The sequence below is a fragment of the Nerophis ophidion genome, linkage group LG12, assembly GCF_033978795.1.
Source record: "Nerophis ophidion isolate RoL-2023_Sa linkage group LG12, RoL_Noph_v1.0, whole genome shotgun sequence".
In the NCBI taxonomy this organism is placed as follows: Eukaryota; Metazoa; Chordata; class Actinopteri; order Syngnathiformes; family Syngnathidae; genus Nerophis; species Nerophis ophidion.
In genome coordinates this window covers 43,798,955-43,815,201 of record NC_084622.1, presented here as the reverse complement: position 1 = coordinate 43,815,201, position 16,247 = coordinate 43,798,955, and the positions used below count along the sequence as shown (strand labels likewise).

The window sequence follows — 16,247 nt, the reverse complement described above, 5'->3', positions numbered from 1 at the left end:
AGTGAGGTGACGTTCCACGTCCCAAGAGCTAGCTTCTGTAGCCGAGGATCGGACCGCCAAGTGCCCTGCCTTCGGCTGCCGCCCAGCTCACAATGCACCCGACCTCTATGGCCCCTCCTATGAGTGGTGAGCCAATTGGAGGGATGACCCACGTTGCCTCTTCGGGCTGTGCCCGGCCGGGCCCCATGGGAACAGGCCCGACCACCAGGCGCTCGCCATCGTGCCCCAACTCCGGGCCTGGCTCCAGAGCGGGGCCCCGGTGACCCACGTCCGGGCGAGGGAAATCTGGGTTCATTTCGTTGTAATTCCATAGAAGTCTTTGAGCTGCTCTTTGTCTGATCACTCACCTAGGACCTGTTTGTCTTGGGAGACCCTACCAGGGGGCATGAAAACCCCCAGACAACATAGCTCCTAGGATCATTGGGACACGCAAACTCCTCTACCACGGTAAGGTAGCAGCTCAGAGAGGAGCATTTGGGAATGTTAATATTTCAATATACAGTATGAGACATCTACTCCCTTGTCATTCTGTGATATACTGTATGTTAAAGTGAAACAGGCGGCCTGTTGGCTGACTCGGTTTAAAATGTTTACCAGGCCAATTAGCAAGTGTTGTTTTTTTTTTTACTTACTTATAGTGTAATTAACTTTTAGAACTCTAAATTAAAGTTAAACTCAGCCTACAGAACACTATCTCAACTTTCTCAGACCCAAGAAAATCCAATATATTTTGGCCATGGATAAATACCATGTTCTTTTCTTTCTGTATTTCTTTTTCCTTTTTTTTAGTTTATTTCAAACATGAACACCCTTACAGTATAATATATCAAAGAATTTCACTTTATTTCTCTTTACATCCTATCCGAAAAGGAGTAGGAAGAAGCAAAGCTTATTTAATCCTACCTCTTTCCCACTTCAGTGTTTACAAATACATACGTTCATTTACTGTCTTCTTTTTCTAACACAATGACATCAGTGAATGATTAATACAGCAGTTCTTGTAATAGATGATTAAGTCAGTCATGATAAACATACTGAGGAGAAGAATATCCCATTTTTGATAAGGTTTAAAGTATTTGTTAAAATTCCTTTTTGTTCTTTGTAAGCACTGTTAATTAGAACAATAAAAGGTTGAAAGTTCTCTCAATTTAATTATTATCAGTTCCTGGTATTCAGTTGTTTTCCTGTCGAGCGCTCCTAATTATGTTGCCATTTCCTGTGTGTCTGCTTTTTGCCACTGCTTCCCTGTCTGAGTGCTGGCACCCTTATCTTTTCCTGTTTGACAATCAAGACACACCGGTTCCTGGTTGCCAATTAGAATGCACTTAATGCCAGCACTGTCCTCTGAATGAGGCTGAGTCATTGTGCTTTTAACTTTAATGCAACACAGCTTTCCTTATGCGTAATGTGTGTATTTTGCATTTTTGTGCACTAGTTTTGGTTATAAAATCAATCAATCAATCAATGTTTATTTATATAGCCCCAAATCACAAATGTCTCAAAGGACTGCACAAATCATTACGACTACAACATCCTCGGAAGAACCCACAAAAGGGCAAGGAAAACTCACACCCAGTGGGCAGAGAGAATTCACATCCAGTGGGACGCCAGTGACAATGCTGACTATGAGAAACCTTGGAGAGGACCTCAGATGTGGGCAACCCCCCCTCTCTAGGGGACCGAAAGCAATGGATGTCGAGCGGGTCTAACATGATACTGTGAAAGTTCAATCCATAGTGGCTCCAACACAGCCGCGAGAGTTCAGTTCAAGCGGATCCAAGACAGCAGCGAGAGTCCCGTCCACAGGAAACCATCTCCAGCGGATCAGCAGCGTAGAGATGTCCCCAACAGATACAGGCGAGCGGTCCATCCTGGGTCCCGACGAAAAAACACTTTTACTTGCACTATGCCTACCGTCTCTGCATCCCGGGGTCCAGACAAACACTAGCCCGTAATATACCAATCGCAATGCCAACTTTCTGTTGATATTTAAATGTAATTTAACATTTTTAATGTTAGCTTTTGATACATTGTATTACCAACCTCACGTTTTGCCCAAAGTCAGCTGTGACAGGCTACAGCTCAAAATGGACGGATAGCATTTACAACTTACTTACATTGAATTATGCAATCACATATCATGTGTCATTATACCGTTAAGTTTATAATCAAATATAATAATACAAGGTGGTTTATTTCCCAATGTTTGTCCTTAAATATATCACACTTCCATTCTAAGCCACAAAAGATCAGTTTGTCTGAGTTAGGTCAAGAGGACATCTGGCATTTATAAATCCTGACCTAAAAGATAAAACCTTTTCCATTGTGTTCTCTATCTGATGTTTGGCATGCCATTGTTGCAGAGGTATGCTACTATATATGGCTTTCCTTGTCATTTATACTGGCATGACAGGTCTACATTGGCTATTTAATTGGTCTCCAAAACCCAGCAGCAGTTTGATGCTTTGCAAGGATTAATTATTGACCTCTGACATTCGTTTCACTCGCTCCAAAATGATCCTATCGGATTTTTAATGTCAGAAGTCGGCATCTCAAAAATAAATGACTAAGTATACTTGCAGACGTCACATTTGAAAAGACGTGGCGCTGCTAGAGTACGGTATGTTTACAATTTGCTAACTGCTAATACATTAAAGATTGGCAAGTGACTGGTTGTATCTGTTCACTTTACTATTATGCTGTTTTTGGGTTAATTTAATTTGGGCTTCACGGTGGCAGAGGGGTTAGTGCGTCTGCCTCACAATACGAAGTTCCTGCAGACCTGGGTTCAAATCCAGGCTCGGGATCTTTCTGTGTGGAGTTTGCATGTTCTCCCCGTGAATGCGTGGGTTCCCTCCGGGTACTCCGGCTTCCTCCCACCTCCAAAGACATGCACCTGGGGATAGGTTGATTGGCAACACTAAATTGGCCCTAGTGTGTGAATGTGAGTGTGAATGTTGTCTGTCTATCTGTGTTGGCCCTGCGATGAGGTGGCGAATTGTCCAGGGTGTACGCCGCCTTCCGCCCGATTGTAGCTGAGATAGGCGCCAGCGCCCCCCGTGACCCCGAAAAGGAATAAGCGGTAGAAAATGGATGGATGGAGGGTTAATTTACCAATTGGAGCAGATCAAAATACAGTTGTAATTATTCTTCAACATGAACCATACCAAAGTTTGAGCAGAAGCGTGCCAAAACCACATTTCCAAGATAGCCAAGGATTGCTTTGGTTGGTCCGCATCCATGTTTGGTTACTCAGGGCTCGAACTTAAGCACGGCAACTGGGACAAATGCCGCGACCGCTCTCTCATTTGCCGTAATGCCGTAAAAAAATTACCAACATTTGCAGCAACAACATGCTGTGACCGCCCTTGCCTTTTTACTCTATAATGGACTAGGGATGAAATGGTCTAAAATTACAGACGGTTGCCAGACTGTTAGTTATACCGTCTACTTTTATAATTGCTGAAACCCCGTCATTTATTAATGAATTTTAGGCAACACAAAGTCGGGGGCATGAGCATTAGCGTTATTCGACTTGATTACCATGGCAGACAAACAACACAGCCTTTGCTCCGGAAATATTCCCTCGAAGCAAAAGGAATTTAGCGTTGAATGGACTTCTAGTGATCTTTAGTAGAGAAAGTCAAGAATAAATGCCATCTTCCATGGCCAAGATCAATTCTAATTAGGGCTGTGAATCTTTGGGTGTCCCACGATTGGATTCAATATCGATTCTTGGGGTCACGATTTGATAATATATCGATTTTTTTCGATTCGATTCGATTAGATTCTCAATTCAAAAACGATATTTTTCCGATTCAAAACGATTCTGTATTTATTCAATACATAGGATTTCAGCAGGATCTACCCCAGTCTGCTGACATGCAGGCAGAGTAGTAGATTTAAAAAAAAAAAAACTTTTATAATTGTAAAGGACAATGTTTTATCAACTGATTGCAATAATGTAAATTTGTTTTAACTATTAAACGAACCAAAAATATGACTTATTTTATCTTTGTGAAAACATTGGACACAGTGTGTTGTCAAGCTTATGAGATGCGATGCAAGTGTAAGCCACTGTGACATTATTGTTCTTTTTTTAATTTTTATAAATATCTAATGATAATGTCAATGAGGGATTTTTAATCACTGCTATGCTGAAATTATAACTAATATTGATACTGTTGTTGATAATATTAATTTTTGTTTCACTACTTTTGGTTTGTTTTGTGTCGTGTTTGTGTCTTTATTGCAGTTCTGAGTGTTGCTGGGTCAGGTTTGGTTTTGGAATTGGATTGCATTGTTATGGTATTGCTGTGTATTGTTTTTTTGGATCGATTGAAAAAAAAAATCTATATATATTTTTTTAAATCGATTTTTAAAAAATGAGATTTGATTCTGAATCGCACAACGTATTCGATTCGTATTCGAATAAATTTTTTCCAACACCCCTAATTCTAATGTTTGTGTTGATTATGAACATACATATACAAGTGAATGAAGAGCATACTTGTCAACAGCCATACATGTCACACTAAGGGTGGCCGTATAAACAATGCCAACACTGTCATAAACCTGTGCCATTTAGTGAAACCATAGTAAACAACAATGACAAACACCTTTGCCTTGGTGCCCTTCTAACCTATAATAAGAGTCCTCCTTTAAGGCAAGACTTGCCTTGACCTTAAAAAATTTAAATTAGAGGCCTGGTTACTGTTACCACCTGACCAAATGAACTCCAACAACCGGGAGAACTAACCAGAGTTCAAATAAAACAATGCATTGAGATAGTGGTGTGGTGAATCATTGCACCTAATTTATGTCAATCAAACCTAAATGTTTTTTTTGTGATTTAATGTTACTTATCTCAAATTACAAACTAATTGACGTTTTTACTTCTTCTTCCTCCCACCCATTCTTTCAGCAAAAGTCAAATCCAAGTGTGGCCCAACATTCTTTGCCTGTGCGAATGGGGTCCACTGCATCATTGGACGCTTCCGATGTAATGGTTTCAGTGACTGTCCTGATGGGAGCGATGAGGAAAACTGCAGTAAGTCTCACACAACACTAGCAGGGATGGCGAACTACCACGTTATTAAAAATACGTTAGCCTGTATAAAATTAACCGCAAATGACATATCTCAGATACTGTATGTATGTGGGGTTTAGATGCTAATCAACATTATGCTGTGACAAAATAAATTATTACAATGATAGATCATAATTTGGGGGCGGCATGGCTCAACCGGTAGAAACTTGATGGTTCCTGGTTCAAATCCAGCTTCCACCATCTTTGGTCCCTGCCGTAGGCAAGACACTTCACCCATCTTTCTCCCAGTGTCACACACAGTGGTGTACATGAACAGTAGCTTTAATGCAGATTTTCTCAATGTTAAGCGCTTTGAGTCACTACAGAAAAAGCACTGTATACTGTAAATGTAATTCACTTCACTAATTCAGTTTACAGTTATGGAAATGTTTATTAATAAGTCAACCCATTGTTACAGTTAGTTTGACATTAATGTGGAGTCTCCTGCAGTGCTTGAATATGAGGTTGAAAGGAACATATCAGTGCACCTTAACGCAGTTAAAATTTAATTAAATGGTTTTCATGACAAAACATGCACGCCGTTAGAAATGAATGGCTCAGTCTTAAGCCATTGCATATATGAAAAGAAACGGACGTAGCTGGAATCTTTGCATGTTTTCAAAGTACCAGTAGAGTGGAAAAAAAAGGTTACTTTTAATTGGGTTTCATTGTTACCATTGAATCATATCCAATTGTATTTACAATGTGAACATACTGTCTAAACATCACAAAATGCCCCAAATCCAGTCAGCCATTGTAAATATTCCATTCCGAACGTCTTTAGTAATTTCTGTAGATTGACGTCACTGGAGTAACACTTCTGTACTCTGACCATAACACCAGATCAGTCATACTGGAAATATGCAAAAATTAGTGAAAATGTACTGTCTACCATTCACAGTTATTATATAAGACATGAACACATACAGTATGTTTTTCCTTTTTTTTTAATGTATTCCAAGTCGTAAGAAGATTCAATACATAAAATGCTCGCTAACAATGTAGTCAATGGAGGCTCTTAATTTCAAAACCCTTTAAATAACCATCCAAAACCTGCCAACAATACTCTATATACATATTGTGACTTCAATATTAACCAAAAATGTACTTGAGCAAATGTAAGGGAATAAATGTAGTGCGTTACTACCCACCTTTGTTCACAGAAGAACAAATAACCAGAAAAGTGAATCCAAATTCTGCTACGTTTCCTTTGATGTGTTTGCAAATGTCACATCGCTATTACTCAGTGTGCTAACATAGTCCATTTTAAAGCATCTATAGCAGCGATATCAATATGTAATTAATGACATTAAAATTTTCCTGAAGGAACTCTCCTGAAGGAATCAAAGTACTATCTATCTATCTATCTATCTCTCTATCTATCTATCTATTTATCTATCTATCTATCTATCTATCTATCTATCTATCTATCTATCTATCCATCTATCCATCTATCCATCTATCTATCTATCTATCTATCTATCTATCTATCTATCTATCTATCTATCTATCTATCTATCTATCTATCTATCTATCTATCTCTATCTCTATCTCTATCTCTATCTCTATCTCTCTCTCTCTCTCTCTCTCTCTCTCTCTCTCTCTCTCTCTCTCTCTCTCTCTCTCTCTCTCTCTCTCTCTCTCTCTCTCTCTCTCTCTCTCTCTCTCTCTCTATCTATTAATTAACCTTGCATATTTAATGTCCCTCAATCTCTGCTCTTATTTGCAGCTGGCAACCCCTTGGTGTGCTCTGAGACGCGCTTCAAGTGTCGAAATGGGCGCTGTGTAGACCGCAGCTTCCTGTGTAACGGCCAGGACAACTGTCAGGATAACAGTGATGAGGAGCTCTGCTTAAGTACAGCCGGTAAGAAAATCTCATGAATTAAACAAGATTTAAAAAATGGTCTCATATGTATATAAAATGTCTATTTTACAACACAGCTTGTTTTCTCTTAAGTTTGCATAAAGGAGGTAGGTATACCAAAAGTAAGTTTAGCCAGACACTTCTGGGAACTGAGGAATATACATGAAGAAACATAGTTTTTGTTTCATTCTCTGAACCTTAAAGAACTTGAAACAAGGTATAAATATTGGAAATTGTACTACTAGACACAGAATATTCAAAGGAAAGTAGAGGCTTACCATATCAATATTTTGCTCAGCTTGATTTAACAAGACGGATATTTTGGCTCTGTATGTTACATTTTTTTGTTGTTTCAGAGACACGACTTTAGTTAATGTATTATGCATTGCGTGTCAGATTGACTTCATGCCAAATATTATGAATGTATTGCTCTTTTGAAGAGAATTATGTAGTATGTAGATACGCTGTGAAAAAAAAATCTAAAAATTTGCCAACATTTTTTTTTTTTTTTTACCATCAATAGTGTTTGTATAGTAAGCGACAAGCCTTTTAGTAAACAACGGTATTCTTTGACAGGCACAACTGGCAGCCTCTTGTCAATATGGCTCAAGATCAGTGGCGATGGTTTTAAGACTACAAGAGCTTCCCCTAAAATGTCATAAAAGTGGTCAAATAAGTACTTCTGTGTTTAGATTACATTGACTAATTATGCGCTGGACTGCGTTCAACATTTGTTCATAATTAGCTACTTTCGCTACAGCTGACAACTTTCTCATTTATTGTGGTAACGTCACAGTGCAATAAACAGTGTTGAAGCTGAGTTTCCATTGACTTCAGCGGGGGAGCATAGAGTGGGTTGTTCCAATGCAGCCAATCTAGACAGTCATTTGTTTGGCCCATTGGAAGCTGAGTATCTCTGGACAGTATGTATGCAAAGTGGACTTGGACTCAGTTGGCTTTGACGCTAAGCTTCTATATGATGATTGTATGATCTGTCTGAGGCCGAATCCCTTTTTGATTGACTGCAAAACAAGCGAATCAGCGGTCTTGAAAAACGAACCACTACCAGAGCATTTTTAAAGTACCACACTGTTGTTCGGAGGTAATATGGACAAGTCTACAATTCTAAGTTAAGTTTTCTTTGTAGAATATAACATCTATATATTTTCTTATCTGTATTTGAAGACTGCATTTGTGTTTCCACAGTAGCTGGAAATAGCTTCCTCTACTTGAAAGACCAGCAGCCGCTATTGCTCAAGATATAGTAACACTTTCAGTACCTTTCTAAGACAAGTTTAGATGCTTCCTGGAGGCTGTCTAATTTCTACCCACTGAGCTCTTCTGTTGGGAGAGAAGCCTCTAAAGAACAACAAAAGGAAAGAACATTGATTGATTGTTTTTTAGTGATTACCCCTAAGCATCTAAATCAGGGGAAACCTAAGTCCAACCCTAGCCCAATGTGGTGCAAATCTGGCCTGCCGAATTGTTTTGTTTGTCCTTACAGAGTTATACTGACCTTTCTATAAAGCTGACAAAGTCATTGATAGCATGTCCATAAGGCTAACTAGTTACCTCCTACGCTAAAAAATCTCCACTCCCTTATATATGCCGGTATGAGACTAAACTCCTTACTCATGGTCGGTTGTACGCCTAAAATCTCTGTGTTTGGTTCATGGCTCCTTGGCACCTTTTCTCTTCGACCCTTGGAGACAAAAAATGCAGGCACCCCTCATTTAAAGCATCCATAATGATCATGATCAGAAACCAGCACAAACTTGAAAAAAAAAGGGCTTTAACCCTGTAAATTATTTTGACAACATTTACCTGACATATCTTAATTTGTACTAATCCAACATCATAACATGACCACGTTTTGAATTTTTTTTATTTAACCAGGAAAAAAATCCATTTGAGATTGAAAACCTCTTTTTCAAGGGAGTCTTGGCCAAGAGGCAGCAACAAATTAAATACAATTACATTCACATTACACATCAAAATGACAGGATGGACGTAAATTAAAACAGTTTACAGATAACTGAGTCTCCTTCAAATGCTCTCAGTTTAGATTTAAGAGCATTTAAGGATAAAAATTCAGTCAGCTTCAAGTCTCTTTGTAACATTTTCCAAGCACAAGGAGCTGCACGGACAAAGGCTTTTTTCCCTAGTTAAGTGCGAGCAAAAGGAAGAGAGACCAACAGCTGATCGTTGGATCTCAATGCATTAGTTCGTACTTCTCTGTGAATTTAATGTACAAATGTAATCAGGCAATAGTCCCCCGAGAGCCTTGTCAATATAAGTGTACCAATGACACTGTCTCCTAGTGGACAGAGAAGGCCATCCCACCCGAGAGTACAAGTCACAGTGGTGTGTCATGGCTCTACAGTTTGTTATGAACCTCAAAAGAAGCATGCGTTAAACACAGTCCACCATCTGAAGACAGGAACGAGTAGCATTCATATAAAAAAGATCACCGTAATCTGGCACGGATTAAGATGTGGCAGAGACAATCCACGTTTTTACACCAAAAGAAAAACATCTGAAAACAAAAAACAAATATAAGTTTTAGTTTCTTCACCAGTTGATCAATAACATAAATGTATAGTGATAATTTTGACATATACAGTTCTTTAGAAATGTCTACAAAATAGTTTCTCAGCTTTTTTAAGTGTACAATTCACCTTCTTAAATCTTACACTACCTTACTATAATTATATAATGATAGCACATACAAATATATGCATGGCAACACTCCTGCAGACATCACATATGGGACGGTTTAGTAAGTGTAAAAAGTTTTAGTTATACTGTAAGACTTACAAACATTGTTTGAAGTTATGAATGGAGAATCAATGTGATTAGTACCACTATAGATGGCTAGAGGACTGAACGAAGCTCCACTTCCACAAACTCATCCAAAAAATAGCTCAATGATACAAACAATAAAACACATTTTTAGTGTTTTTGCTTGTTTTTTTTGTCCATCCATCGATCCATTTTTTACCGCTTGTCCCTTTTGGGGTCGCCAGGGTTGCTGGAGCCTATCTCAGGTGCATTCGGGTAGAAGGCGGGTTACACCCTGGACAAGTCGCCACCTCATCGCAGCTTGTTTTTTTTAACTATTATGGCCATCAGCGAAAAAAATCCACACATTAGCTGCTCTGTTTTATAAGCTGCAGGGTTCAAACTGCAGGAAAAAAGTAGTGGTTTATCGACCGTAATTTACGGTATATAGTTAAGCATAAATTTTACATCTAGAAATATACTGTAAATATGTTTCTATTAAATATGTAATTCTCTCTGTGATGCGCAATACATGGTTTACGCTTTGTGTCTACACTCGATTAACCTAAAAATTCACAGCTGGAATCAGAGCAATTGAGGGGTCCATTGAACTGGACGCATCGATTTATAGTTTACAACCCTAGTATCTACAGTATGCTTACAACTTCCCATCTCTTTATAAATATACTGTATACGGTGCAGGGTTTGATTGTTGAGTCTCCTCACCGTTGCTCTTCTGCATGATTAGATATTGAAAAGTTGTGTTCCATAACTTCCATTGCATAAAATCTACACCACACATACATATATTCAATAAAGATAATAAAATTGTTAAATTTTATAATTACTGGCTGTTTGCGCTTTTGCAATTTGAATCAGTACATGTACATCTACACACTATTCTTGCCTCTATAATTAGCACAGACCTGCAGATGACAGATAAGGCATGCAATATCCGCTTGAAGCCGCCTGAGCACTGGCTTTTCTTCCTCACTTTCACTCAACAACCTCTACTTCTATAAAGCTCCTCCCCCACCTTTCACATAAAAATTTTCTTTTGTGTCTCTATATTTGGTGTCAATATTTAAAAAAAAAAAGGCTAGAGATCAGCTCTTCACCTAAATTCTGCAGGATCCAATGCCCGAGATGACAATTAAATGCACTGCACCATGCTTTTTAATTCCTCTAATATTCAATCATACATCATACGTTTTCACCTATACTCCTATTCAGGGTTGCATGGAAGCCTATCCCAACTGACTATGGGCAGACTGCATCCTGCACTGATCGGCCTTTAGTTGAAGCTCGCATATAGAAAAAACAACCAATCACACACACATGTTCAAACTTTAAGTCGTTCATTCATGTATCATTCTGAACAAGTCTCGAGTCAATCACATGGTACATTTAGGTTTGTGCACATATACAGACATTAACATGTAGAGTGGCTGCACAAAGTCAACTATATGTATAATGTCATTCATTATCAGTTCCACTTTCAACATTTTTTCTCTTTCTATTTCAAATTGTTGGTGCTGATGCATCAGCCTATAAAGTACAAGAAAATAGAGTGGGTATAATTTGGTCCCTTTAACAGACAAAAATAAGATACAGAATTGCAAACTTCTCCACATGAACATTATGAGTAGGAGCAGGAAAGGCTGAGATAAATAGCAAGCAATGCAGGAACGTGGAAATAAACGAGGAGACAACCTCGCTGAAAAAAGTAAGAATTTAGTGATACTCTTGACAGAACAAAAGCAACAGGCATCTCAAGTCAAACCCTAAAGTGGAGCAGCGGAAAGAGAAATAACATTAAAACTAGTTTTGCAAATTTGTCTTAGCAATTTCCATCTGCTCAGAGGCTGGGGTATAGAGGCTGAATCCTCGCTTTTGTAATATATTAAAGACCTACAAACAGGTGCTGCAACAAAAATAAGACAGGTGGCAGCAGATCATGAGCATACTCTGCTCAAGGAAGGTGGAAGAACCAGGATCAAGGACCAAGGCTCTTTTGGGACTATTGCCTGAATACATTTCTACATTGCAGGGAAGAACCACCTCCATGTCCTGGTTTATCTGCTCCTTGTGGCCGTTGGAGTGAGGATGATAACCAAATTGTAGGCTCTGGGTTGCTGCCTACGCCTTGCAAAAAGCCTTCCAAACTTGAGATGCGAATTACGGTCCCCGGTTCGAAACCGGGTTCTGAAGGATAACTTATAGGCCGAAAACGTGTTTCACCAGAAGTTGTCTTTAAAGAAGTAGGTAGTTTGGACAGGGGAATTAAGTGAGCCATCTTATAAAACTGGTCGACCACAATGATTATGGTTGAGTTGTCTCGGGAAACCGGGACGTCTAATTAAATACACAGCAATGTGAAACGATGGTCGTAACGGAATAGGCAGAGCATGAAGGAGACCAGCTGTAGGAGGATGAGAGGCCTTGTCTTTGGCACAGATGGTGCTGGCGTTCACAAAGTCCTTGATGTCTTTTTCCATCACCAGTGTGCGCCTCATGCCAGGATGATCCAATACTTTGGACGCGTGTCCCCAGTGCAGGACTTCAGATCTCAGTTCATTGGGTACGAATAGTTTGTCTGCAGGAACGTTGTCAGGCACCTTGGTCTTGAAGGCGGCATCCGACACCCATCTCTCCACCTCCCATTGGATGCTCCTAACACTCGAGCCAAAGGTATGATTGTCTCTGGAGTGGTTTCCTCGGCGGAAGATCTGAATACTGAAGAGTGCATAGGGCTTGGCAGAGGTGGGACCAAGTCATTGTTTTGCAAGTCACAAGTAAGTCTCAAGTCTTTGCCCTCAAGTCTCGAGTCAAGTCTCGAGTCAAGACAGGCAAGTCCCGAGTCAAGTCCAGTCAAGACTGGAAAGTCTCAAGTCAAGTCCCAAGTCCTGCATTTTGAGTTTCGAGTCATTTCAAGTCCTTTTAACCCCAGACTAATATATTTACACAGATTGTGTATGATTTTAAAACGCTGTATGCATTTATTAAAACAAGTGCATTTGAAACTGCAGGAAAAAAATAGTGCTGACATTGCACTTCATAATAGCACTATTAACCCGTCATTTTAAACATTTAACTCATTCCTTTACAGAATAAACACATTTTAAAAAAACAAGTGCAACTGTACTTATTTGCACAAATGTGTTAACATTGTATTTCCATGGAATATTGCATTGTAACTAGTTCAACAGCAGTTTCTATCCTGTTCTTACCTTATCTCATTGATCTCATCTCATATTCTATGTGTGTTTATGTGTGCATACACATGAAAAACATAACAAATACATGAACATAACAATGAACAGAGTCGTACTTTTTAGATGTCAGGGCCCTATGCAATATGTACACATATTCTTAATATAGTATACATTTTAACCGACCTTTATTCGACAATGTCTGTCTTTTTGTAGGTGGCTAAAATACGCGGTGCTGCTGACCGCCGTCTAACGTTGCGTTACTGTGTGTGATGCATTCACCAACGTAACTTTATGTGTAGGTACGTCATGCAACCCCGCTTAAAAAAAAATCACCTGACAAAAAGTATGAATAAAGTAGCGAACTGCAGTGGACGCAACAGATTGTCGTGTTTGCAATGACATTATAACCATAGACATCTTATAAGCAGACACAGCATTGGCTGCTATTACGCGAGCAATTTGGCCGCCATCTTGAAGAGGCGACAAGGTGCCAGCGAGCAGCCTAAACTGACAGGTAGAAAACAAAGATGTCGGGCTGGTGTTCAGCGTTTTCCTGCTCAAATGAGAGGACTGTTGAAAATAGGATTCTGGGGCTTACTTTTCATAAGTAAGATTTAACATTAACTGGTTGTATTTTGTGAAAATAATATCACCACAGAGTTGAGAAGGAGCAAAGATCTTCAATATTTGTATGTGAAAATCACAAAGAAATCTTCTGGGGGAGGATGACCCCGCCCCTACAGGTATTTGGTTAACAAACTTTCAGCCCCACCTAAAACAAAATTCACCAGCCACCACTGATTATGAAGCATTCTCATTTTAGGCAAAATATAAGACAATACTCTCTTAACAGTCTAATTGTAACCAGGAATAAGTCTTCAAGTAACAATATTCAAATACTAACTTTGTTGGTTAAGACAGACTTTGGTTTTATTCTGAATCCAGTGAAACAGATTGGTGGTTTTAGTTCATATAAAGACTTTCAGGTGTTTATATATGTTTAAGTATTTGGCAGACACTTTTGTCCAAACCAACATACATAAAAAATACATATAAAACAATCACTGTAAACATTATTATTTAAGGGAAGAATGTAATAGAAAATATCAATACAAAGTGTCAAGACAGAATAAACTCTCTGTTGCTGCAAAAGGATATAGACATGTATATATAACTTAATCATATTGTTTTTTCAACTTAAAAATAGCTGACCGTTTTTTTCCCCCTTCTCTGGGATTATTATTCCCAGTTTTGATCTCGGACGTCTGGTCACTTATAGTATATAAGAATATTATATTACTGTTAAGCAAACTATGAACACGCCAAAGCATGTGTCCTTTATCATAGCTACACGTATGACAAAAAAGCGGGTGGAAATGAGTGGTATTCAGTGAGGTAAAATGAATTAAATGCGCTGACAGTTCATTGCTCCTGCCAATTAAATTGCACTGAGTGGAGTGGATCACCACTCCAAGATGGCGGCCCCGCGTCTCGTCTGCGCCAGTAGGCAGTAGTGGTCGATGCTGCGTCTACTTATAAGATGTCTATGGTTCTAACGTTAGAAGTGAGTTTACAGCCTCACTGAATTAACTACACAACAAATAAAAGTTACGTTACTCAGCCAATAAACGTTAGCTTTCATTTAAAACTTACCCTTGATTGTGCATCTTGAAATGTCAAACGAAGTAGGAAGTTGTTGCGTCTCCGTCTGTAATCTTCGAACCGCATTCTTTGCATACTGGAAATCGTTTTTTGTTGACCAACTCGTAGTTTTAATCCCCGAATGAAAATATTTTTGGCATAATTTTTCCTCACTGGCGGGTTGTTTGAGAGATCTTCTTCGTTGGTTTTCCTGCAATTTGATTGGCTGAATGCTGTGTGACGAAAATAACGTGGATGTAATTTGATTGGCTGTTGTTCTGACAAGTATCGCGCACACGCTGACAGACACGCGTACACAAAGGAAGATACGGAGCGCTCCTGAATAACTTTTTAATCGTTGGGTTTTGGGGAAAGTAGCAAGTCATGTCAAGTCAAAAGGCTCAAGTCCAAGTCAAGTCACAAGTCATTGATGTTAAAGTCTAAGTCGAGTTGCAAGTCTTTTTACATTTTGTCAAGCCAAGTCTAAAGTCATCAAATTCATGACTCGAGTCTGACTCGAGTTCAAGTCATGTGACTCGAGTCCACACCCCTGGGGCTTGGTGTTGCGGGAGTCAGGTATGTAGGTAATAGAGAAGTTAAAGCGAAAAACAGTGACCAACGTACTGGGCGGAAGTTGAGTGTTTGATCGGTCCTGATTTATACCAGGTCGTTATGATCTGTGACGAAATGGTGTGGCAGTTGCCTCCAAACAGTGCCTCCACACCTGTAGTGCAAAAACGGAGGCCATCAGCTCTCTATTACCCAAATCATAGTTTCTCTCAGCCTCTGTCTCGACAAAAACAAAATGGCCCCGAAAGGAGAGGAAGAGGGACGACTGACACCTGCCGCAAAAGAAGAGTCACTTAATGTAGACTATTCCAGACCTGACACATTATAGAGTCTAGCCACAGGTGATGATGGCCCCGGGAGGAGTCTAATGAAACAGTGGTAAGAGCGAGGTGGGGAAAGGACTGAGCATGGTTTTTACTAAACTATTTGTGGTCATGATATACGGCTCGTACCCTGACAGATTAATGGTTTTAATAACATGGCTATGTGTGTTGGTCGAGGGAACCGTGCAAAACAAACAATTGGTGTGGTCAAAGGTGCTTCGATTCAGAACGGTGGTTCTACCCAAATCAGTACTGGGATTATGCAGTTTAAACGATGGGAGACCTAATACAATGGGGGTTGACTGACATTGAAGGATAAAGAGGTGTATTGCTTTATGGAGATTACCTGATAGCTGTAAAGATAAAGTCTCAGTTTGGTGTGTCACCCTCGCCAATCGGACATCTAAAGACCGGACATCCTAAGGAGAGCAAAGTTTAATTTTAGCAATTTTATGCAAGTCCAAAAAGTTTGTGTCCATGAAGCAATTTTCTGCCCGCCGGTCAATAAATGCAATAACCTGGACACTTCCCCCCCCCAACAAAGTCCTTGAAAGTTCAATATATTTTCCAGCACTCGGAGCCTGAGGGTATTCACAAAATCTCTCAGTAGCAGGCTGTTTGTTGGTCTCAGCAGGAGAAGAAGAAACCCGAGGAGCTGGGGGTGGGAGCGCTGTCTCTCTGGGAGGGCAAATGGAGCAGTTGGAAATATGATGGTCTGGGCTTCCACAGTAGCAGCAAAGGCGTAATCTTCGTAAACGAGCTCA

The 16,247-nt window shown here is 39.5% G+C and overlaps 1 protein-coding gene across 4 annotated transcripts in view; it reads left to right on the top strand.

Moving 5' to 3' along the window:
• Positions 1-16,247, top strand: part of ldlrad3 (low density lipoprotein receptor class A domain containing 3) — a 176,877-nt gene that overhangs the window by 99,154 nt on the left and 61,476 nt on the right. For all 4 annotated transcript variants that reach the window (XM_061917624.1, XM_061917622.1, XM_061917621.1 and 1 more), the window contains exons 3-4: positions 4,925-5,050; positions 6,819-6,953. In XM_061917624.1, the coding sequence (XP_061773608.1) occupies positions 4,925-5,050; positions 6,819-6,953 (261 nt within the window). The remainder of the gene's footprint in view (positions 1-4,924; positions 5,051-6,818; positions 6,954-16,247) is intronic.